General features: G+C 35.9%; 2 protein-coding genes across 5 annotated transcripts; one reads left to right on the plus strand and one right to left on the minus strand.

The window, feature by feature from the left end:
* Position 1: 1 nt before the first annotated feature.
* On the minus strand, positions 2–11,842 carry si:dkey-183n20.15 (RING-HC_RNF170 domain-containing protein). 2 transcript variants are annotated; one of them, XM_048206792.1, is made up of 7 exons: positions 10,796–11,842; positions 4,293–4,390; positions 3,081–3,147; positions 2,776–2,884; positions 1,795–1,868; positions 1,128–1,238; positions 2–590 (listed from the first exon to the last, which is right to left on the minus strand). In XM_048206792.1, exons 2-7 carry the CDS (start codon positions 4,319–4,321, stop codon positions 285–287), a joined length of 696 nt encoding a protein of 231 aa, XP_048062749.1. In that variant the 5' UTR covers positions 4,322–4,390; positions 10,796–11,842; the 3' UTR covers positions 2–284. The 2 variants fall into 2 exon arrangements, with proteins under 2 accessions (XP_048062749.1, XP_048062750.1); XM_048206793.1 differs by lacking the exon at positions 10,796–11,842 and adding an exon at positions 6,658–6,786.
* On the plus strand, positions 6,332–25,617 carry hook1 (hook microtubule-tethering protein 1). Of its 3 annotated transcripts, none has more exons than XM_048206785.1 (22): positions 6,332–6,566; positions 9,078–9,163; positions 9,773–9,833; positions 9,959–10,009; positions 10,331–10,463; positions 13,801–13,868; positions 13,957–14,019; positions 14,126–14,209; positions 16,116–16,279; positions 16,490–16,630; positions 16,728–16,929; positions 17,471–17,581; positions 17,710–17,797; positions 18,154–18,220; positions 19,755–19,895; positions 20,385–20,472; positions 20,757–20,788; positions 20,886–20,968; positions 21,156–21,256; positions 21,570–21,671; positions 21,816–21,884; positions 24,080–25,617. In XM_048206785.1, exons 1-22 carry the CDS (start codon positions 6,525–6,527, stop codon positions 24,233–24,235), a joined length of 2,133 nt encoding a protein of 710 aa, XP_048062742.1. In that variant the 5' UTR covers positions 6,332–6,524; the 3' UTR covers positions 24,236–25,617. The 3 variants fall into 3 exon arrangements, with proteins under 3 accessions (XP_048062742.1, XP_048062741.1, XP_048062743.1); XM_048206784.1 differs by having other exon boundaries at positions 6,333–6,566; positions 9,773–9,845; XM_048206786.1 differs by lacking the exon at positions 6,332–6,566 and adding an exon at positions 7,001–7,131 and having other exon boundaries at positions 9,773–9,845.
* Positions 25,618–25,649: the final 32 nt, after the last annotated feature.

Below are 25,649 nucleotides of genomic sequence, written 5' to 3' on the forward strand. Positions count from 1 at the left end.
TTTCTGTGTCATGTCTGGGTTTCCTTTGTGGGAAAGATAAGCGATTAAACAAAAATATAGATATATAAATAAGTATTTATTAGAAACTTGAATATTTACAAAAGAACTTTACATCTATTATGTACAATCTGTCTTTAATACACCGCTTTAAATTGCCTGTTTTTATAACATCTGAACTCCATGTTCACTAAGACCAAAGTGCAGCAGGTCATAACACAGTTAACCTTTGCCAACAAGGTTGATTAGTGTAATTTCAACATGCTAGTAAGCACATTATCACTCTTCTACAATGTATCAGTCAGCACACCTTGTGTGACTGTGTGTGTTCCTGTTCTCTGTTGCCCCATCTGTTGGTTGATGTTAATAATGCAGATGAGAAGAAGGAAGACCACTACAAAATCATCCAGCATGCCCAGCACACTGCTCAACGGCCCAGGAAGAGTCTCCAATGGGGAGGCCAAGGACATGGCAGCACCTAATCCACAAACAGCCACCCTCAAGACAAAGAGCCACACCAGGCCGCTCATGTTCCCCAGCCATCTCACCAGCAAGAGCAGGAAGAGAGGTGTGTCACACAGGTAGTCCTTTACCTAGAGAGAAAAAGACGACAATAAAATTGCATCATATGGCCTAGCACGTGGGATATCAGTGTGTGACGTGTCTAAATAATAAAAACATATTCGTGGGTGTCTTCCAATTGTAGGCAACAATGCCATTCCTGGCCTGTGGTTTCACAACCTTTGTGGCATCAGGAATCAACATAGGTGTGGTGATGTGGTATAGTCCAGAGCAAATAAAATGATAAACTCTTTGCTGAGAAGTAATAATGGTAACTGCATTGATTTACTGGGAGCGGCATGAGCTTGACAACAAAAAAAGAAAGGTTATATATCAAGTTCTTTAAGTCAACCGTCACCTGTCTTTCGGAGCATGCGCTTTAGGCACAACGCCGAGGCTGACTGTAGGCTGACTACATGATGAATGATGCCGAGCTACTACAATCGTATTGTCTCAGTCTGACTTAGCAAAAATCAGATTGCGTATGATTGGAAAAGCGCTTATATGACATTTATATTAATGTTTTAGTCTGAGTAAACTGGAACTTCCTCTGACTAAGTATTATTTACCTGTCTTGGTGCTCCAGAGTAGCGCTTGTTATAGTCTCTGACATGCCTCAGCACTTCTCTCTCTTTACAGTCAGCTCTGTCCTCGCTGAAGAGACGGCACATCTTATTCACCTGAGTATAAACAATAAAAGACCAAAAAAAATGAGAGATTTGTCTGTATGTGTATATATGTACACAAAAAGACAACCCTTTCATTTTAGTTGTTGCCTTCTATATATATATATATATATATATACACAAAGATATAGATATACAGTCAAGCCAAAAATTATTCAGACATTTTTTATATTTTTTTACTAGTGAGTGCAGGACACTATAGTTCATTTATGTAAGTGAGGATAGCAAAATAAAGTAAACTGTGACATATTATACCCAAAAATTCTTCATACAGTGGACTACCAGTAAGATTGATAAAAAATTTGGAACCAAAAATTATTTAGACACTTTGAATTGACCATGATTTGCTTAAGTGTTATATGACATAATTAAGGTCATTTTTTTCTGATACAGTTTAACTCTGAAATCTTATCATATTTTATTATTCTTTTTTTAACTATAGTGAATATAGTATTAACTGTATATGAATGAAATGTTCAGGGTGTTTGAATACATTTTGGTTTGACTGTATATATATTAATTAGACTTCATGAGCTAAGAAATCTCTTACCGTCTGTCTGCACAAAGGACAGTTAATGGCATCTAACCAGGAGCAATGTTTCCAGTAAGATATCAGACATGATGCTAGAGAGGGAAAGAGACAGATGACAGATAAGCGTTGGCCTTTCCTTTACCATGTGCCTATAGCACCATGTGCCAAGTGTTCTTGGCAGACAGAAATATTTGCAACAACTTTTTTTTATCGAATAGATGCCTTAAATTTCCTTTTTCATTGAAATACATTGACTTTGGTGATTCAGAAATGTTATTGGGATTCCATTATTCACATGATAAAATCACACAAAAATATGGTTTGTTGCTATATTCAATCGCTTTTTTGATTCAGATAAATCTGGCATTTCCAAGTTATTTTTTCTCTCTCTCAAAGCAATAATTTAACATAAATTAGGTGGTCAGGTTCACTACTATTTATATATTTAATAAAATAGAAGAAAGAATAATAATAATAATAATACCAATAGATACTGGAGCAATCACCATATATCTGTTTATTTTTATTACTAATTTTTATTGCTTGTATTATCTTTGCTGCTCTTTATTTCAGTCTCTTTATTGAGATTATATTTAAAGTGCCAATGATGCAAGAATTACAATGTGATGGTATTACATTTTGAATTTTGTATTAAACCTTGTAGTTTGCTATTAAAGTATATCTACGAATTTTCCATCTCTGAGTGTGTATTCACGTGATCTGGATCAGGAGAGGGGCACGGCTTTCGTAACTATGGTAACAGTATAATATTAAACTCCATACACAACACTGCAGAGTCACATGACTGGGTAAGTATTCAGTACTTGGAGTGTAAATGCCTACCACCATCTGCTCTCTCGCTGTTGACCAGTTATTCTAGTCTATCTTAAGTGAACCAGCATGATTAACATAAATCACTAAGATCTGAGATACAAATATATATTCACATACATACACACACACATATATTTTTGTGCAATGACGTATTTTGACACGCACCACAGAAAAGATGCCCACAGTTTGTCTCTACAGGATAGCTGGCAATCTGTAAACACACAGGGCAGTGGATGTCCCTGTTGCCTGCTGGTAACCACATTTTAGGCAAATCCTGCAAGTATGAAATTAAGAGATTAATACTCAAAAAAGCATTGCAGTAATACGTCATTTATTATGTTTAATTTTGTAGTATTGTGGTGAAATACACAATTCTAATGGAAAATGTTGCATTTAATTAGAAAAATACACAATATAGGAATTTTACAAGTGGTCTCAGATTGTGGCGCCTAGTGCATGTGTGTATTCACCTCTCTGTTGTTCACGTGAGGATTGTGTGGCTGACCTTGACTCCTTATCTTTGAGAGTAGAGAAAACCTTCAAAAGTAAGAGATGCAGTTATTGAAGTGCAATACTGTGGAGTTTATGTTCACCCATTCTTTCAAGACTTCAAATAACAATGCAGGACTATAGAGTTTAAAAGATCATCATCATTAAATGTGCATCATGAGTTGAATTACAGTTCATTACAGCTGATTTACTTTTGAAATTCAGAAGTCTTTATTAGAATAAAACTTTATTAATCTCAAGATAAAACCTGATTTGTCTTACAAAATTTACTGAACGTTTTATCAATAAGTAGTCTGGATAGGCTGACTAAGTCCGGAGGAGCACGTACAAAATCTAAACTTAGCTGTCTGACACACCTGCGTTTACTCATACCAGATAACGCAAGATCAGGCAGCCTTACGGTACATCAGGCTTTGAAATATGCCGGTACTGAACAAACATTTGCCTTTGATATGAAAATAACTTTATTTGTAGTTATTATATCTTGATATCCTGCAGTTATAGTATCTAGATATAGCAAAATTGTCTGTAAAACAACAGCAATGTGCACATGATCCCATAGGAAGAGAAATGTAGGACTGTGAGTTCAAATTAGAACTTAAAAAAGTTTGACTGACATGTTGAAATCTGATGTCATAGTGCTTAATGTGTCTGTGTGGAGCCTTTTATTGCCCCAACATACCATAACACAATTAACCTGCAGTCTCAGGACACAACACTTCATCATAATACATGTATAGCTTCAAAAGTATTAAGTTACCTGGTTGCCTTCAAATTTTGAGTTCATTGAAATGAAAAATTTGAGTTAATACAATGAAGGCGATTGATTTAATCAACAGAAACTCAAAATATGATGTTATCTGAACCACATTAATTATCCAAGTTGATTTGACAAAAGAAAAAATGTTGTGATAAGTCATGAAAATCATTTTTTACAGTGTACTAATAACATTATAGTAATAACAGTAAATTATGCATAATTGCATGCCACTAACCCTTAACCAAACCCTAATCCTAAACCTATACTTTACTGTATAATTACACTGTAACAAGGACACCTTAAAATAAAGTGTAACCATAATTTGTTTTGTTCATATACACAATTAATACAAGATGAAAGTCATCATTTAAACACTCAATTTAGGATTACCATATCAGTTCAACTCTCTCACCTGTTGTGGAAGCTACGGCTGGTGGGCATGTTTCTTGTTCGTAATTCAGTTGCTTTCTCTCATGGAAGGCAGAGACTGGAATGCTCTCAGCAGCTTCACTGTCGGTAAATTTGACAGACAGGTTAATCATTAATCAGGGCTTTCAGTCCCACTTCAGTGCCTTTTTTGGAGATTAGGTAACTACACTGATATCCTGTTGGGTTTCTGAAATTCAGGAAAGTTTCTTGCAATCTTCCTGATCTCTGCAATATGTTCATCAATGTGAAAAAATATTTATTGGCAATAGCTTATTTGTGCTGATCAAAGCCATTCCTCTGTCTTCAGTGTTTTATTTTTGTCATGTGACCACTATCACAGGTTCAAAGACATGGATTGTCTCCTCCTACTTTAAGTAGGTTAGGTGTCTGGTTAACCTGTCAATGTTTTACACAATAACACTGTCCCATATGGATGACCAAAGAAAGGCATTTCATTGGGATGGGATGCCTGGAACTTTCATAACCGGGGCAATCCAGCAGGTTAAAATAAAGCTAAACCTACTTTAATACTATACCCCATTGGCTTATAATATTAGCCTACGTACAGTACGTGTAGCTGAAGCATGGGGTATAGTTTTTAATAATTATTGAAATATTATAATATTTATTTCATATTTATATTATAATATATTTATAATATTTAAATATTATAATATATTATATAATTTCATTTTTATATTATAATATTTTATATTTAAATATTATAAATATAAATAGGCCCTATTTAATAAATGTATTAAATAATTAACTCGATATTCTTTATTGACTTAGTTACCCCACTTCCACATTGGCTCCATACCATATCAGTTCATTTGCCCAGGACCTTTTTGCTAAAAATTTCTCAAGCTAATATTTATCTTTCTCATTTTTGCCTAAACTGCAAGGTCAGAGTGGCTGAAAATAGCAGGGGCGGGTTAAAGGCCCCTGGCCCAAATAAGAATCCGAAGGCTGTCATGGTTTAAAGTCCGTATCAAGTTTAGCAGGTTTAAGTTCAAACAGAAAATGTATTTTTGGCTTATTTCTTGAGCTCAAGTATAATGTGACCAAATTATGCAGCTTTGAAGTGAAAATAATAATAGGATAAAGGAAAGCGTTATTTAAAAAACTTAATAGAATGCAATTTATATGCAATTTGCAATAAAGGCACTAATTTGTTTCTAAACGTAAGCTCATCCCATGTGACTTTACATCACAATCTTATCACAAAAAGGTAACATTTGAGAAACATTAATGTTTAATGTTTAGCAACAGAAAACGCAAATCCATGTAAATCAGGATACATCATTCTTCCTTATTTCAACTCATTTTTTTGTATATGATTCCTTTTACTAAATTCAGAGCGAGTGAGGTTCATTTAAAGGTTTAGACTAGTTATCTTTATGATGTACCATTAGTTTAGAAGCTTATCTGCCCTGTCATATTTGTATAAGTGCCTCTAAAATAAAATTATGACTACGTCCTCAGTCTTTGTAAACTGTGTGAGCTTGGGCTCATGAAGCATTGATCAGTGAATCTGATATTTTACATGCATTGTTTAATAAATATTTAAATCCATAAATCCAGGTTAATCTGATGGATTTGTGTCAGAACGTGATACAGATTGGTAAAAAGATGACAGTGAAATATGGTCATTAGCTGATGATGACAATCTACTAGCTCTAATACTGACCAAGATGGTTTATTACCCTATATTTCTGTCATGTGAGGGAAACGTCCTAATTATAAGCTAAATATTAAAATTTAAATAGCCTATGTTAAAAAAAAAAATGCTTATTTAGGTGAATCTGGGGCATTTTAAGTTTTTGTTGATAAATTTGACTATTCACATTTACCCTTAGGTAGCCTACCCATATTCTTTTCCTATAGTGTGGAAACCAAACCTATTACACCAAATAAGCCGTCTGTCAGTCTTCTCATATCTCTATTTTGATTGGCTGCTCGCTGTCCTGAACTCAAAACACCATTGGTGTTTCATTTCTTGCTGTTGCGCTCTTGATCCCATCAATCCCCCAATCCTTATCAACGCATCACGCGCTGTATCAGAGGCGTGCATTCACGAAGCCTTTACGTATCAATTTGTGCGTAGACGCAATAGACGTGAACGTAGCGCTAGGCAAATACACTCGCAGGTGGGAAAGGGAAGCGCATTGTTGACAGGTGGACGGAAATATTTGCCCGATAGCACAGAGGAGAGATGGATTTAAATAAAACGCTGTGCGAGAGCCTGATTATTTGGGTAAGATCTTGTCTTTTAGTTTAGCTCTAAAGATAACCAGAACCAGGAATCGTTTATTTATCTGCGATCAGATCCGGGACGATAGCGTTACCTGTCGCAGGTAGTCGTTTCCTTCTGGAGCCATGGTCAAAAATACCGGAAATAAGACATTTAAATGTGCACTTGCTCATGTAAACCAAACGGGGTCTGCGGCGCACCATTACAACATTAACAAATGCGCTCATTTCTCCACGCGGCACCCGTCCAGCACGCGACACCAATATGTAAAATAACGACAAACTAGACTCAAAAATGCGGTTAGACATGTAAACAACACAAACAGTCACAGCCAGCCCCTTCCTCATCCGATTTAGGTGTCTAATCTGGTTAGCTAGAGTATTTGTGGAATGTCTCTTATGCAATCAGATATTCCCAGTCTCAGTTTGATATGTCGTTTTGATTTTTGACTGCGGCTTGTGATCGCGTACGGCGCGTGCTTGCGATTCTCTGTATTTGGCTCTGATCCATGGCTGTGTTTACATTGCGTTTGCACCAGGGCCCTTCTGAATAGTTCTCAAAAAGACTTGTAAGGTTTAAAAGACCACTATCTTTCCTGGATAATAATCTATGTGGTGTCTGCATATATTTGCATTCTTTCATTCTGCTGCAATGAATGGCATGCCCATGCTTATGATGGTTATTATCTGAATGTATGGCTCATTTTAAACGCAATATTTGTTTGCTAGTATCCCAGAATGATATTTATATAGTGATCTCTAATGGTGTAGTCAGAACTGAACACCCAAATTTGCACAATTTATGTGTTATTATAGGCTATCAAATTCACTAGTCTGGAGATTATAAAAAAAATTTAGATCTTTAGTAAATATAAACATTAACAACATGATGGAGCATTTTGTTAACGTTTACACCACTGCATGAGAGTATATGCGGCATTTATTAACCTTTGTTAATAGTAATTAATTAATAAAAATACAATTGTTCACTGTTCATGTTAGATCACAAGTGCTTTAGCTAACTAATGTTAACAGATACAATTTTGAATGTATTATAGTACATTATACATGTATAAGTAAATGTAAAAATTAACATTAATATTAATAAATGCTGTAGAAGTATTGTTTAACTAATGTAGTTAACTAATGTTAACAAACAAAACCTTATTGTAAAGTGTTACCATGAAAATAAATAAATGGGGCTGCTCAATTAATTGAAATAAAACTGAAATCCTTTTTATAGAGTTATAATAATAATAATTACAATAAAATATACATTATTATTAATGTGTCATTAAATTATTGAAATATTAACATAAAATCTCAGGGGGTACAACAAGTAAATATTTTACATATAAGGGGTTTTGCTGTCAAAATAGTTTGGAAACCCCTGTAGTAATATGTACTTGTAGTTTATCATTGTTTATTTTAGTACTACAGTATATACTAGGGGTGTAATAATATATTGTGTCACAATATGTTGCAACATAAAAATGCAACAATATGTGACCCTGGACCACAAAACCACTCATAAAGGTCAATTTTTTTAAATTGAGATTTGAGATCTGAAAGCTGAATAATTAAGCTTTCCATCGATGTATGGTTTGTTAGGATATTTGGCCAAGATACATAAAACTATTTGAAAATCTGAAATCTGAGGGTGCAAAAAAATCTAAATATTGAGAAATTCGCCTTTAAAGTTGTCCAAATGAAGTACTTAGCAATGCATATCCACTCACAAAAATACATTTTTGATATATTTACGGTAGGAAATTTACAAAATATCTTCATGGGACATGATCTTTACTTATATATTAAATCCTAATGAATTTTGGCATAAAAGAAAAATCAATAATTTTGACCCATACAATGTATTGTTGGCTATTGCTTCAAATATACCGGTGCGACTTATGGCTGGTTTTGGGGTCCAGGGTCACATATGTATCGTGGATAGACTAGTGACAATCTGTATTGTGTATAGTTCTCCCAAAATGAAAATTACTGTGTGAGGAAAAAATTCAAGTTTACAGAGTTTTAGTGTCAGTACTACATTAAACTACTATAAACTAATATACTTAATGTTGAATATAATATATAATAATGCAATGGGGGAATATTTGTGGGTCCTGATAATGCCAAATGTCTTATGTTACCAGTAAAAAGTGGTCTACATTATTTTAAATATATCTAGTCAGTGACAGAGTGCAAGCATATTGATCTAAAATAATTCTGTATGTTCAGCTACAGAATCATGAATATTTTTATTCTGGTTTCACCATTGTCCTGTGCATTGGGTCACCAGAACCAAGTCCAAGCCTATTCATTTCAACCCCCAATGTAAAACCAAAATGTAGCATTTTAATCAGCAGAATTTTTTTTGTTAACCTTTTACCAAATGTCTTGGAGTATCACAATAATATCATATTGTGAGTTCAGTATCGTGATATGTATCGAATCATGACATGAGGGTATCGTTACACCCATATGTGTCATTTCTTTGTATGTGTGGCCTCAGCTGCAGACCTTCAAAACCGCAGCCCCCTGTAAGACGGTGGAGGATCTGACCTCTGGGGCAGCCATGTCACAGGCTCTGAATCAGATGTGAGTGTGTTTACATTTATTTGACATTTATTCATTGGCAGATGCTTTTATCCAAAGCAACTTGTATTGCTTTCATTCTGTGTATTTGATTGGCATGAGTGTTCCTTGGTAATTGAACCCAAGACTTTGATGTTGCTAGCGCCATGTACTACCAGTTGAGCTGCAGTGTTTTTGACTCATTCATTTATTCATACTTGACTGTGTTTTACACTTTTCAGTTGCCTCCCACTTCCTTTTCCCTTCTTGCTCTACTAAATCAAATTTGTTCTTTCCAGGTCAGCATTACTGATTTATATCTCAGCTTGTCAGTGTCTGAATATTTTATGACTTGTATTGAGTTGTTGGTAGTCCTCAGAGTCATATTACCTTAGTTTTAATGTATATATTTTTTGTTTTTTTGTTGAATAAACATTTAAGTGTTGTCAAATTTAGCATATATTGTTCTTAGAGAGTCTGAGAGTGTGATGAAATTCTGATTACATTAAAGCAGAATGGGATGAGAACAAGACATATTTGATTTGATTTTACCGACTGATCTGAATGAAAGCATCTGAAAGTATCTGAATTAGATAAAACTGAACTGCACTGATCAATATGTTTCAATTACAGAGATCCTTCATGGTTCAGTGAGAGCTGGCTGTCCCGCATTAAAGAGGATGTTGGAGATAATGTAAGACTCAAGGTACATTTATTTTCCTTCCAGACCTTTGTGCTATATCTAATTCTAATTCTAATACTAGTCAAGTATAACGTATTAGTGAAAGTTAAAGCCTTTGTTTCACTCCGTTTTTACAGCTGAACAACCTCAAAAAGATCCTGCAGATGATTGTTGATTATTATAATGAGGTAAATGACACCAAGTTTTGGTTCATTAAAATGCTTGCATCATTTGAACCGTTTCTGCTGTTTCATGCCATTAATTCTCTGAAATGACAACAAGGAATTAACCTTTCATCTAACAATTTACACATGCTGACAGTCACATATAAGTGTGTAATTGTTGGGTGGTTTAATTATAGCACTGTCTGTATGAGCTACAGATATTTTAATGCCTGCAATTTTTTCAATATTAACAAAGGCACAATCACGATACAATTGGATTCATTCTAATAAAAATCTATGCTTGTATGTGTAATTCTTTATGTGTTATGATCACTTTGTGTTCAGGTTTTAGCTCAGCAGATCACAGGTTTTCCTCTGCCGGACCTGGTGCGTGTGATAGAGCAGTCTGATCAAGTAGAGCTGGGACGCCTCCTACAGCTCATCCTGGGGTGTGCAGTCAAATGTGACAGGAAACAAGGTAGTAAATGGGATAGTTCACCCAAAAACCTTAAGGGCTTCATTTAACTCCACTTTTTGACATACACTCGCAAACTTCCCTAAGCACTTCCATTTCCCCGCCACCTTTTTTGAATTGTGCTCAACTTCATCAAGTTGATGAGAGGAGTTTATTTGGACAGACCCTCAACCTCTTGATTTTGACAGAGGGAGTGAGTCTACTCATATGTTCACTTCAGGCAGTTCTTTAGACCGCAATGCAACACTATTGTGACATCACAACAGCAACTCGCAGTGCTCGCATTTAACGGGATTGTTCACCCAAAAATGAAAATGATCTCATGATTTACTCACCCTCAAGCCATTCAAGGTGAATATGACTTTCTTCTTTGAGATGAATACAATCGGAGATTGTAAACATCCTGGGGTCTTCCAAGCTATATAATGGCAGTGAAAGGGGGCCTGATTTTGAAGCTAAAAAAAGTGCATCCATTCATCATAAAAGTAATCCATACAGCTCCCAGAGGTTAATAAAGGCCTTCTAAAGAGAAGCGATGGGTTTTTGTAAGAAAAATATTCATATTTAAAACGTTCTAATCTAAAATAACTAGCTTCCAGCAGACAACCATACGCATACTGCGCGAGTCAAATCATGTCACGAGTAACCTGTCACGCGATGTATGACACTGGATGTAGGAGTAGCATGAGCTTAAGCCCGGAACACATCGAGCCGACAGTCGGCCGTCTGGCAGTTTTTGTTCGTCGGACGACTAAGTAGTGATGTTACAGTCTGTGCCGAGGCTTCGGAGCGTGTGTCGGGAAATCCCGAAAGCTTTCAGTGAAGCGCGTATCGAAGCTTGTATCGTTTTAGATCAGTGACGTCATTGATGACATTCGAAGCATCGCTTTTGCCTGACTGGTTCGACTGGATGCGGTTCAAATCTTGGCACAATATTTTGACAGATATATAAACCCATGAGATCACCACAGATTGTGTGGTTTTAGAATAATATCTCCCCTCCTGCATATAATGACCAAAGAATTTATTACACACATTTAATAGCCCCATTCATTTAAAGCCAATACGTTTATTACACAGTTATGTTATACAATCGTCACTATATACAACCAGAAAATACACATTACATTCAAATAAATATTTAAGTCTTTGTGGAAATTTGTTTTTTTTTTTTCTTCACTGTAATTTCTAAGCCATAACTGCCGCAAAATAAAGTGTATTAGATCACATCAGGTCATCTGTAATGTGTCTACTTGTTTTACACTCTTTGACCACCAGGTGGTATTGTGAGCAAATGAAGTCTCGAGAAATGAACCCTTTTGTGAACCACTTGGCTGAAAAGCTTCAATGCTTCATGAGGCTTCATCTCGCCATCACTACGACAAAGTTTTCTCATTGTGTTCTGCACCGTCGGCTGAAGTTGGTCCTCATCTGCTTTTTTCGGAGCGTCGTCGGAGCTCGTCGTCTGTCAGTCGCGCCTTCTGATCATTCTGATCGATTGTTCAGCTAATGCCACCTGCTGGTACGGAAAGGCATTTTGTCTTGCGCAGAACGGACGTGCTACTTGGCCGTCGGGTGTCGAGCGTCGGTTTGGTGTGTCAGGGCAACTTTGGACCCAGACGCTGCTGACGTGAGCCAACCCTGCAGTCTGCTTTTATCGCCTCTAATTCGTCTGTGTCAGCTTGGTGTGTTCCAGGCTTAAAGGTCCCGTTTTTCGTGGTTTTTTGAAGCTTTGATTGTGTTTATAGAGTGCAATATAACATGTGTTCATGTTTCGCGTGTAAAAAAACAGTATTTTTCACATAATTTACTTATCTGTATACCGCTGTTTCCACTGTCATAAAAACGGGCTGATGACTTCCTTGTTCTATGAAGTCCCTCCTTCAGAAATACGTAACGAGTTCTGATTGTGCCAGTGGTTCCTGTGTTGTGATTCGACAGCTCTGAGCGCACCGTGCCCGGAAAGGTCACGCCTCTTACCATAACGTGGAGATGCACGCGCTCAGTGTTATTGTAAACATGTCTTTAATTTTACCAATTTGAGCCGGAATCAGACCCGGTGTAAATAACAGCGTTTCGACGACATGGCGACAAACACACTCTACAAACGCAACTCTTGTGTATTCCTGTGGGCGGAGGTTAGTCAAAAAACTGTTTTAGTGACGTCATTAAAGAAGGAAGTAGAGGGATGTAGTCCAAACTGGCCGTTCGATATAGGCGACTTCTGTTAAATAAAATATCTCGCTTGGCATTGAACTTTGAGCTTTAAAATTTTACAGATTTTATTTATACTCTAACAACAACATTACACACTAACTAAAGTTTGAAACATGGGATCACGAAGAACGGGACCTTTAAGACACCTCTCGTGATTTAAACAAATAGGGCTGTGTAACAAACCAAGCTCCTCTTTTCTTATATCAAAATCCCTTGACATTCCTCTTTAAAATTTTAGAATTCTTTAAAATTTTTGAATTTAGACTAAAATTTTAGACGAAAGTTATAGACTTCTAATTCGTGACCGGTGTATTGCTTTGCTCTATCCTCTGTGCTTCCACGTTCATTGTTACCTCATACATCAGGTAAGAGGTTACTCTTCCGCCGCAAATCGATGTGTGCGGCCGTCTGTTAGAAGCTATTTATTGTAGTTATTAATGTTTTAAATATAGATATTTTTCTTAAAAAAACAATTGCTTCGCTTCAGAAGGCCTTTATTAACCCCCCGGAGCCGAGTGGAGTACTTTTACAATGGATGGATGCACTTTTTTTTTTGCTTCAAAATTGGAGCCCCCCATTCACTGCCATTATAAGGCTTGGAAGGGCCTAGAAAAGTGGACTTATACGCAGCCATGATCGGCATGAAACGGAAGTTGTGATAAACTTTTTTTCCCTATTGTGATGTATATCCGAGTGAAATGGCTTCTCAAACAAGAAAAAATTTAGGGTGTGACTTGATTTTGTCCATTGGGAATTGATTGGATCATTGGATCGTTGTTGTTTGCTATTGCTGTGATCTCATTTGAGTGACAGATTGTCCTGTTTCCATGCGGAAAAATACAGAAGAGATGTAGTTGCAAAGGGAGAGGAAGTTATTTTGATTAAAAATCACAAGGGCACATGAATTTAAATAAAAATAATGATGTGCACAGATAAATCGTTTGTAATAAGCACTGCAATGTTCCATAAAATCAAAAAACAAACAAGAACTATCAATTTTGATTTCATGGTCAATTTAAAATTTTGTCACTATTTACTCTACCTCATGCCATATGCTGCTATTTTTCTTGTGATGCATCTATATTTCATGGTTTTTAACCCTGTGAGATTGTTGTTTGTCCAGAGTATATCCAGATAATCATGACCTTGGAGGAATCTGTACAGCATGTGGTGATGACTGCGATTCAAGAGGTCAGAGACCATTCATTTTATTCAGATATTTTTATGTGGTCATATATTCTCTTTAATAAAGAATGAAAAGGAATTTTATTGATTACAGCTTATGAGCAAGGAGAATATGTCTCAGTTAGGAACAGAACCTCTTGGAGACGTTGAACATCAGGTAAGAAATACAGACATATAACAACATCATGCCATCAGAGAACTGTTTTGATATTGTTATTAAATGTAGTATCTTGAAATATTGTTCAATGATGTTTTCTTGGTAGTTAAAGAAAGCCTTGGAGGATCTGACTGAGGTCATAGCAGAGAAAGAAGAGTTGGCACAGCGCTGTCAGGAGCTCGACATGCAGGTGAGATACCGATTTCAGTAAAACTATTGTCAAAGCATTTGCATCTACAAAGAAACAATAATATTACGAATGTTAAATGTCAAGTCACATTTATTTGTATTGTGCTTTAAACAAAACAGACTGCATAACAGAATCTGAAGCAGAATCATCCCTAATATTCTGCTCAATATAGTTGATTTAATGAAACAAACTTAATTCGGCTATAAAGCATCTCTACAAATGTTAAGATTGTGACAAAAATGGTTCTTGCACAGAATCCAAACAGTATGTAAATATTATTATTCTAAAATGATTATTTTATTTTTATTATTATTGTTTTATTATTATTACTAAAACTGTATCTACATATACATATCTATATGAATGTACACAGGTACAGAAATATTTGCAAGCCTAATGCATACAAAAAGGCATTGACAGCATGTGTTTTTGCGTCTGTGTTTGCAGACTGTAAGTGTCAGCTCACTGAACAGCATTTCTGATATCTGCTGTTCTGTTTGTTCACCTTCATGGATGAACAGATTTTGCCTTTGAGTGCAAGTATTTTTTGTTTGTCTCTGCAGAGTCTGTTTTTAGCTTTTGCAAAGAGATGAAACAAACTATTTTACCTCTTTGTAAAATTTTCATTAAATGTTTAGCTATATATTTCCTTTTTGGAAAAGTAATGTAATAGTAAATATAAATATATATACTTTTAAAGGTATGTATTGTTGCAGGATTTGTACTGCCATGTTAACTTTCCCACACCCATAAATGGGTTAGAAATTCATGTGTTGCTGATTCTTGACAGATTGAGTAAAAGTATCCATGACCAATGAGAGGTAAGACTAAACAAATGCATGGCAACCTAGCCTAACTAAAACTAAAACTCTACGTTGCCACTAACCAATCTAACCACTGGCATAATGGTGTGTGTGTGTGTGTGTGTGTGTGTGTGTGTGTGTGTGTGTGTGTGTGTGTGTGTGTGTGCGTGTGTGCGTGTGTGTGCGCGTGCGTGCGTGCGTGCGTGCGTGCGTGCGTGCGTGCGTGCGTACGTGGCAAAAAGAGCTCATGGGTTCAGTGCTGAAGGTATTGGGTTATCAGGTTGCTGTGGTTTTTATATTTGGAGAACTCTAAAACAAGAATAAAAGCCATTTAACATTACCTAACATTAACGGTGGGTTTGTTTTACTCTCTGAATTATTTATTTTGCTAATTCATTTAGAAACTACATTAATGTGGAGTTTATGTAAAAGGAAAAATTGATCTGTGATAATTCACACTATAATAATAATATATATAATCCTATATTATATAAATATAATATATATATTCCTTTTATATATATATATTTATTTTTTATATATATATATAATAAATATATATATTACACACACTTCCATTTAAAAGTTTGGGTTTTTTAACAAAGTAATACTTTTATTCAGCAAGGATGCATTAAATTGATCAAAAATGATAGTAAATACATTATAATGTAAAAATGTGTAATGTTTTCAACAAAAAAAAAAAAAAGATAATAATAATACATTTTGCACCAAATCAGCATATTATAATGATTTCTGAAGGATCATGTGACACTGAAGAGTGGAGTAATGATGCTGAAAATTCAGCTTTGCCATTGAAGGAATAGAAAAGTTATTTAAATTGTAATCATATTTTTTGGTATCGCTGTATTTTATGTATTGATCAAATAAATGCAGCCTTGGTGAGCATAAGAGACTTCTTTCAAAAACATTAAAAAATCTTACCAACCCCAAACTTTTGAACAGTAGTGTACATCATACTGTACAACTCTAAATACAATCCTAAATTCAAATATGCCATGTATGTTGGTCGTACATGCCTTGACATAATAAACATCAGGTTTCCAAGAAAGCCCTGGTGTTTGACCTTTTTCCCCCTTGATCAGGTGACAATGCTGCAGGAGGAAAGGAACAGCCTCCTGGCTGAAAATGATCTCTTGACTGATCGAGCCAATCAGCTTGATACTTTTGATGACCCCAGCACTCCATCAGGGAAGAAGCACAGCCAGCTACAAATACAGTTCGAGCAGCTTCAGGAGGAGAACTTCAGGTACAGCTTCATCTGACTACAAGTCTCACACTAACTGGCCAAATATTGTCTGAAACATACTTGATATTAACCCGCTGTTGTTCTGAATATAGTCGTTGTCACGTAAGTAGTAAAACATTGAAATAATGAACCAAGTGTGGGTAGAATGTCTCAGTTTGAAATAGCATTCAGTGTAAATAATGAATGTGTGTGGATGTGTGTAATATCCAGACTGGAGGCAGCTAAAGATGACTACCGCATCCACTGTGAGGAGCTGGAGAAACAACTAGTGGAGCTTCAGCATCGTAATGATGAACTGACCAGCCTGGCTGAGGAGTCACGATCTCTTAAAGATGAATTAGACATATTAAGGTATGTGCTGGGTCATACGTGTTTTAATACGTAGTCTTTTGCAGTATTCTCTCTGGGTGTTTTGGGAAGTCTTTATGATTCATTTGTGTTTGTTTAGGAGCTGCTCCGACCGGGCAGTGAAGCTAGAGGCCTCAGTTGAGACATACAGGAAGAAGTTAGAAGATCTAAGTGACCTCAGACGGCAAGTGAAAGTTCTGGAAGAGAAGAATATGACCTACATGCACAACACGGTCAGCCTTGAAGAGGAGTTGCGCAAGGCCAATGCTGCAAGAGCTCAGTTAGAGACTTACAAGAGACAGGTACTGTATAAACGTGTTACTGGTTTTATTTGACTGTTTTTGTTGTTGTTGTTTGTGTGTTTGTTTTTTCCACTCAGACATTAAATAGTTGTCTGGATATACTGTATGCTACTGTTCAAGAAGTTGTTTTTATTTTGTTTTTTTAAAGAAATTAAAACTTTTAATCAGCAAGGATGCATTTAACTGACCAAAAGTGACAGAATTAAAAGAATACTGAAAAAAGTGTCACAGTTTCCACAAAATATCAAGCAGCACAACAGTTTTCAACACTGATGATAATAAGAAATGTTTCCTGAGCACCAAATCAGCATTAGAATGATTTCTGAAGGATCATGTGACACTGAAGACTGTAGTAATGATGCTGAAAATTTAGCTTTGCCATCACAGGAATAAATTACATTTCAAAATATGTTCTATTTAATATTTTTATATTAAATGGTGACCTCATATTGGAGTATTTTAGAGAATATACATAAAGGTTCACACACAACTTCAGACTTGAAAGTAAAATATCAACATTACATTGTTTCTGTAACTTCAGGGTCAGGAGCTCCACAAGAAACTATCTGATGAGTCCCGTAGGGCTGATAACCTGGCCTTCGAAATGAAGAAATTTCAGGAGAAATATGATGCTGTACTGAAGGAGAAAGAGGTAGACAGACACATTCACATGCAAATACTCAGACAACTAACACATTACATGACTTAATGCTAACGTGTGTAATTTCTGTGAAATTAGTTGCACCAGATATACAAACTCTGTGATAACTGTTTTATCAGAGGATCAGCATTGAGCGGGACTCTCTCAGAGAGACCAATGAAGAACTGCGATGCACACAGGCCCAACAGGACCAGCTATTACTAGCAGGTACAGTATGACTGGAGATACCACACCTGGAGATGTTGCAGTGTCCTGCTAGGAAAAGATTGCATTTGTATGAAGATGGTCACTCACAGACGTGAATTAATACAGACAGGCTCTGCCAAGTGCAATAACGGTTCCTCCACTCCTTCAAGGAGTGATTTGTTTGGCATAGGCAATTTTAAATTCAAGAAAATCCGTTAGTTCAGAGGCAGTACAGCCTGTTACATTTATATTCTGACCACATTGCAGCCGTGAACTGTGATCTGTCTGGGTCACAGCTCAGTAAACACAAACTGAAAATTCAGTTTAGAAGATAGATGGTATAAAATTTGAACTTGTTCTTATTTCACACTTCACAGAAAAGTATCAAACAGGAAGTCCAAGCCATGATAACCTGGCAGCTGAGTTGTTGCCCATTGAGTACAGGTATGATGTATTTTTGAGCTAAATCATCGCACATAACTGTTTTCTATTTTAATATATATTAAAATTTATTTTTTTCCTGTGATTGCAAAGCTGAATTTTCAGCATCATTACTCCAGTTTTCAGTGTCACATGATCCTTCAGAAATCATTCTAATATGCTGATTTGGTGCTTTTAAGAAACATTTGTTATTATTATAAGTGTTGAAAACAGTTGCACCGCTATTTTTGTGGAAACCGTTATGAATTGTTTTTCGGGGGTTTTTGATGACTAGAAAGCGCAAAAAAGCATAAATTATTTGAAATATAAATCTTTAAATGTAAAGATACATACAAACAATTTAAAAAATGTGTGTGTGTGTGTGTGTGTGTGTGTGTGTGTGTGTGTGTGTGTGTGTGTGTGTGTGTGTGTGTGTGTGTATATATATATATATACCACTAAGAACCACTAAGATTTTTAATGTTTTTAAAAGAAGTTTCGTTTGCTCACCAAGGCTACATTTATTTAATTAAAAATACAGTGAAAACAGTAATATTGTGAAATATTATTACAATTTAAAATAACTGTTTTCTATTTGAATATATTTCACAAAGTAATTTATTCCTGTGATGGCAAAGCTGAATTTTCAGCATCATTACTCCAGTCTTCAGTGTCACATGATCCTTCAGAAATCATTCTAATATGCTGATCTGCTGCTCAAGAAACATTTAATGTGTACAATTGTACAAAATATTTGTGTACAATATTTTTTTTCAGGATTATTTGATGAATAGAAAGTTCAAAAGAACAGTGTTTATCTGAAATCTAATCTTTTGTAACATTATAAATGTCTTTACTTTACTTTACTTTTGATTGATTTAATGCATCCTTGCTCAATAAAAGTATTCATTTCTTTAATTTCTTTTCAAAAAAATAAAAATTAAAATTCTTACTGACCCCAAACTTTTGAACGGTAGTGTATAATGCTGCAGAAGCTTTGTATTTCAGATAAATGCTGTTCTTTTAAACTTTCTATTCGTCAAGGAATCCTGAAAAAAAAAAAAGTACACAACTGTTTTCAACATTGAAAATAATCATAAATGTTTATTGAGCAGCAAATCAGCATATTAGAATGATTTCTGAAGGATCATGTGACACTGAAGACTGGAGTAACGATGCTGAAAATTCAGCTTTGCATCACAGGAATAAATTACTTTGTCAAATATATTTAAATAGTACACAGTTATTTTAAATTGTAATAATATTTCACAATATTACTGTTTTTTACTGTATTTTTAATTAAATAAATGTAGCCTTGGTGAGCAGACGAAACTTCTTTTAAAAACATTAAAAATCTTAGTGGTTCCAAACTTTTGGACTGTACTGTATATATATATAAAATTATAACAGAAGGTCATTATCAAAACTATTATGGTAGTATGCCATTCTGAACTTATCAAATGTCTTTGTCATTCACAAGCATGTTTTATGCATGAAAAATTTAGGACACCTAAATATTTTGTATATGTTGATGTGTATACTGTATCTGCTTCTCCAGGGAGAAATTCATCCGTCTGCAGCATGAGAATAAGATGTTACGGCTGCAGCAGGAGGAGTCGGAGAACGAGCGCATAACTGAGCTGCAAGTACAGCTGGAGGAGGCCCGTCGTGGACGTAGCCATTTGGACACTGAGAACAGGTACATTTAGAATGCATTTTTAAAAGCTGTACTATTTTTAACTTGACATTTTGTGTTAAAAATGAGTGCCATAGTTTTAAATCACATGCCTAAAGGGATAGTTCACCTAAAAATGAAAACTCTGTCATCATTTACTCCACATCAAGTTGTTCCAAACCTGTATACATTTCTTTGTTTTGCTATACAGAAAGGAAGATATTTGGAAGAATGTTTGTAACCAAGCAGATCTCACCCCCCATTGACTACCATAGTAGGAAAAAAAATATCTTCCTTTATGTTCAGCAGAACAAAGAAATCTATACAGGTTTGGAACAACTTCATGGGGAGTAAATGATGACAGAATTTTCATTTTTAGGTGAACTATCCCTTTAAATGATTTTATAGTATTGATTTTAATGAGTATATTTTCATTTTAGTCAGTTTCAGTCCATTTGTAAAAACCCTTGGGAGACCTGTAAAAGCCTTTTGCGTTGTTTTATGTGTATTGAGGTTAAACAGAGAAAGAGTCAGCGAGCTCCAGCAGCAGGTAGAGGATCTGCAGAAGGCCTTGCAGACACAGGGAGCCAAACCTGACGATGTAAGTGTGTGTTCAGGCCTCCTGGTGGTGCTGTTTAGGTACATTTTTGGGCATAAACATGTATAAACATGCCCTTTACTAAATGATCTGGGCTGCATTTCTCAAAAGCATTGTGAGCTAAGTTGATTGTAGAAACCATTGGTTTTTCATTCCTCTTAGGCTTACAATGCTTTTGAGAAATGCAGTCCTGGTCTTTAATTTGATTTATGCACAGCATGATTTTACATTTCTGATAGTAGTGGCTTTTCATTTAAAAGTCACATTCCTTGATTCCTTTCATACAGTCTCATCTGAAGAGGAAGCTGGATGCTCATATGTAAGTGTAGATTTTTCTTTGATGTTTTAGCTTTATTTGAGCATCTAATGCACCTTCTGAAGCTTATGGTCCTAATGTTGTTGTTTTTTTTCCCCAGGGTGCAACTGAATGAGGCACAAGATGAAATCATGAAGAAGAAAGAGCTGTTGGAGGACCTTCAGCCAGATGCTACTCAAACCAGTTAGCTTCCAAATTTTGATCTGACCCTAAATTGTCCTTCACTACTTCATAGACAAGAATGAGTTGCACTCACTCGCTCAAACCATCAACTTTGTGGCAAACCGAAAAATGATCCTCTTTGAGTCAAATATAAAATCTTATCAACTTGAAAATTCCTTTCAGTTTTAGAGATAAATGTCACTTTCAGGTGTGAAGATGGACGAGCTTACTGCAGCGCTGAAGAAGAAAGATGAGGACATGAAGGCGATGGAGGAACGATACAAGATGTACCTGGAGAAAGCGCGTGATGTAATTACATTAAATTCAACTCTTATATACACTGCCTATTTTGCTACTGAATGATTTATGCTCTTGCGTGTGTTACAAATTTGCAGACATTTTGTAGTCCTCAATATTTTTTTAATGTTATTGAATTATGTATAATTAGGAGGAATAAAACTGAATTCATTTTCTGCATATCAATTAACTACAATTTTAATCTGTCAATATATGCTTTCTTGCATAATTTTAAGCTCTGTTAATTTTTTTTCTTCTTTTTTGAAAAAAGAGACTGGTATTACCCCCATCTTCCAATAGTTATACATATTGTGCATTTTTTAAGGTGATTCGAGCTCTGGATCCCAAGCTAAACCCAGCCTCAGCTGAGATCCAGTCACTGAAAGTGCAGCTCTCTGAGAAAGACAAGAGGATCAATGCTCTGGAGGTAGAGCAGCCATCTCTTCTCACAAACTGCTTTATTATGTTATTCATGTCCAGCAATTTCAGATTTAGTTTCTCACTCACACTATCATTCTTTCCAGTTTATTGTTCCTTCACTTATGTCTGTTCTTGTGCAATTTTTCCTCAGCGGGAGTGTGAGCAAGCCAAACTGAGGGAATATGAGGAGAAGTTAATTGTGACAGCTTGGTATAATAAGGTATGTTTATAATGTACAGTGTCAATTAAAAACACTGTAAGCTATTTATTTATTTGTCAATTAAAAAGGGTTAGTTCACCCAAAACTGAGAATTATCCCATAAAGCCATCCTAGGTGTTTATGACTTTCTTCTTTCAACCAAACACAATCAGAGTTGGCTCTTCCCAGCTTTATAATGGGAGTGAATTGTAACTGAGATTTTGAGGCCCAAAAAACCACATCCATCCATTATAAAATAAAAGTAATTCATATGACTCCAGGGGGTTATTAAAGGCCTTCTAAAGTGAAGTGATGCATTTTTGTAAGAAAAATATCCATAGCTGTAATCACTAGCCTCCGGTAACGTCTGTCCGTGCGTTCACGAGAGAGTCGAGTTAAGGCATATGGCATAGGATGTAGGAGTAACGTAAGCTTAGACAGCTCTCACGATTCAAACAAATAAGGCTGGGAAACAAACTCAAGCTCCTCCGACATTTCTCTTTAAAGAAAAGTTCACTTTTCCACCGGAACTCGAAAGTTTGAACTAATTGTTATATACTTGCACTAGCATATTGTATATGACAATTGACCCTTCGCCGGGAGTTTGATTGACAAGCGATCTAACCAATCAGAACGCCGCATCCGCCATTTTGTCCGACAAAGCAGCCAGTAGTTAGAAGATTAACCTCAGTGGAGTTAAACTTGAAAAATTGTGTATATTGACGTCTCTACGCGTTTGAAACAACATTCATTCTCATGTTTATTCATGTTTATTTGATGTTATAAATGGACTAGTAGGAAGAGATGATCGGTTTACAAGCCTCTTGAGCTGAGGCGCTACAGCAATCTGTCATGACTCTGGTCACGACACATTAAAGAGCCACAAAACGGTTTTTATTGTTTGAATTTCTTTAATAACTACACAGTTTGAAAGCTGGGAATTTGTTTAATATTATAAGTAACCTGCTTTGTTTTCAGTATCCTCTTTGCTCCGCGATGTATTTTTCACTGCGTGTGGTGTGACAGCGCCACGGCTTGTCGGACAAAGCAATAGTAACTAAGGGGGGCGGGTCTTTGCGAAGGGTCAATTTAGTTCAAACTTTGACCTGAGCAGAGCAGTAATACACTTAGCAGTGTCTACACTGCCGGAATTCTAATAGAGAAGAAGAAGAAGAGAGCTAGTTCAAGACAAGCGTTTATGGTTAAAATGTATATAATTTTAATTTCTTTTTAGAAAATGAGTGATAGTTTCTCTAGATAAGACCCTTATTTCTCGTCTGGGAGCACGTAGAAGGCTTTGAAGCTGCAATGAAACTGTAATTTTGACCTTCAGCCGTTTGGAGGCCATTGAAGTCCACTATATGGAGAATAATCCTGGAATGTTTTCATCAAAAACCTTAAAGAAAGACATGAACATCTTGGATGACATGGGGGTGAGTAAATTATCAGGAAATTTTAATTTGACAGTGAACTAATCCTTTAACCCCCTAAAGCCATATGGATTACTACTTTTTTGGGCTTTAAATGCTTTAAATGCTGTAAGGTATTTATTTATTCATCATTCCTGTGAGATAAATAGAAATATGACTGAAAAATTACCTGATATTTAAAACTGAAATAGGTGTCTTAAAATATCTATTTCTGTGACAGCTGTAGTTTCTGTAAACTTGTGATTAAATTTTACCTCCACTGAAATTTTGCCAGAGTCAGAAATTTTGAGGCACAATCCTACAAAGACCCCATCAAATCAAAATCCAATAGGAGCGCAGAACCTGATGACGCAATTAGTGTGACAACAACAAACCACACGTTGCTCTACACACGTCTTCGTTTTTTCCATTTTTCTTTTCAAGAGAAGCCATGATTAAAATCAACGCTTTGTTTGCTACCCACCATTTCAATCCCACATGTAAATGCAGCTCACCGTCACAGAACGTGTAACGGATTGATGATGTGAAACTTCTTGCGTGCATCCATTTTTAATGAGTCTGTTATAGTCTGACATTAACGACAGTTGATATCCCAGTGTGACATGGCTTTCAGCTGTGATCATGTTCTTAAAGTCTGACAAGCAACAACCCTAAAGGACGGTTATAAATCGTACAGAACACCTTTTTAAGCATTTTGTTTTTTACATTGTCATCTTGTTGAAAAATCAACAGCTTTGTGTTTACTGTTTTTCTTGTTTTGTTGTTGTCTTGTGGAAAAACATACAGAGTTTGAACTTCCAGAAGATGGCAATCGAGTCACGGCTCAGCGGGCGATCCAACTCTCTAGTACCGCCCGGCCAGTCCTTCCTGGCTCAGCAACGTCAGGTGACCAACGCCCGGCGCCCCATGCCCATGAACGTGCCTGCCACTTCTTCCAAGTAACCTTGTCCTCAGTTCCTCCCAGCTTCCTGCTCTTCTCCTCCTTTCTCTCACGTGCACACTCAAGTGACCTTAAGTACACTTCTGAACAAGGGGACAGGCATGCCATGATGAACAATAGCATGTCCCCTCACTCTCTACGGTTACACATGTATGTATAATAATGTACATAAGGGGTTGAACTCTGATGAAGGTTACTCAATCAGCACACTATGATATATAGTAGCAGCCTTTTTCACGTTCAGTACTACATAAGCACCTGTAACAGTCTGCAGCAGGGTCACTTCTGAACCAGTATCAATACTAAAGGTCACAGGTCAATATTTTGTCAGGCTCACTTAGATTGTGTGGGAAGAAATGCATTCAACAGGTCCTGTAATGGTAGCATGCATGCTTTTGCTAGAAATGACTTCCAATAATACACTATGCAGCCGTGGAATATATTTGTAATCGCGCAAGTACAACATATAAAACATTGAAAGTATATGCAGACTTCACATTTTGCCCTAACCAATCAAAATCCATAGATCAGGAGGAAGATGTATTTGGTGCTGGACACCAGATTCCTTAGTCAGTTTCTTCCTATTACAATGACCTTCTCAAACAACAACAACAAGCATTAAAACTACAATAAATATATACATTAAAAAAGACATGCATATAATCACTCTAATTGATGAAATCTGAATCCAGGTGCTTCATTCAGTGGGTTTTAGTATTTTATATTCAGTTGACTGTGATAGGACTCTTGCATGCTCTTTTAACAAGCATAAGGGCCTTTTTTATCCACTTAATGTTTCCTGTCTGTGTGAAGACCTCAAATATCAGGATTTGAACACCAGCACAGAATTATAACAGGCCATAGCAAACTGCTGTGAAGGCTTTGAATGTGTTGTACGCCACTCTTTAAGAATACATGCGTGACTTGTGAAACATAGCTGCATTGTGAAATGGCTTTTGCTGTATTGTGAAAATCTGCCCCTGCTTAGGTTGATTTGACTGAGCTATCTGCTAATAAAATAGCTGTTGCAATTTGAATAAGACACATTCTGTTTATGTTGGTACATACTATTAATTTGGTTTTAAATGGTAAGGTTAATCATTGCGATTCTGATTTGTATTTTCCGGTGTTTTATTCAGCTAGGCTTTTTTGGCCTGTGATGGGTAAATGCATTATGTTTTTTTTGAAATGCTAATATTTATGTATGATGTGTTCCAAGGAAGAATCTTAAATTTGTGAACTCAATTTTATGAACACTGTCATTGTTTGTGAGAGATTATGAATAAGATTTGACTCATATGGTATTAGAGTAATATTTGGAGTTAAAAGCACTGCAGCCTTCATTTACATGTGATGAATAAACACTGAAGTTTCTTTTGCAATACTTTCTTGCCTATTTTATGATTTTTAATGTTG

The sequence above is a fragment of the Megalobrama amblycephala genome, linkage group LG11 (assembly GCF_018812025.1).
Source record: "Megalobrama amblycephala isolate DHTTF-2021 linkage group LG11, ASM1881202v1, whole genome shotgun sequence".
NCBI classification, from domain to species: Eukaryota; Metazoa; Chordata; class Actinopteri; order Cypriniformes; family Xenocyprididae; genus Megalobrama; species Megalobrama amblycephala.

Excerpts from the sequence above, each read along its gene's own strand:
- si:dkey-183n20.15 (XM_048206792.1), bottom strand. The coding sequence starts at position 4,321 with ATGCCCACCAGCCGTAGCTTCCACAACAG. Across the intron at positions 2,885-3,080 it reads CTCACGTGAACAACAGAGAG|GATTTGCCTAAAATGTGGTT; the intron begins GTGAATACACAC and ends TCATACTTGCAG. Across the intron at positions 1,239-1,794 it reads GTCCTTTGTGCAGACAGACG|GTGAATAAGATGTGCCGTCT; the intron begins GTAAGAGATTTC and ends GTTTATACTCAG.
- hook1 (XM_048206784.1), top strand. The coding sequence starts at position 6,525 with ATGGATTTAAATAAAACGCTGTGCGAGAGCCTGATTATTTGG. Across the intron at positions 14,020-14,125 it reads TTGGAGACGTTGAACATCAG|TTAAAGAAAGCCTTGGAGGA; the intron begins GTAAGAAATACA and ends TTTTCTTGGTAG. Across the intron at positions 17,582-17,709 it reads CTGTACTGAAGGAGAAAGAG|AGGATCAGCATTGAGCGGGA; the intron begins GTAGACAGACAC and ends CTGTTTTATCAG.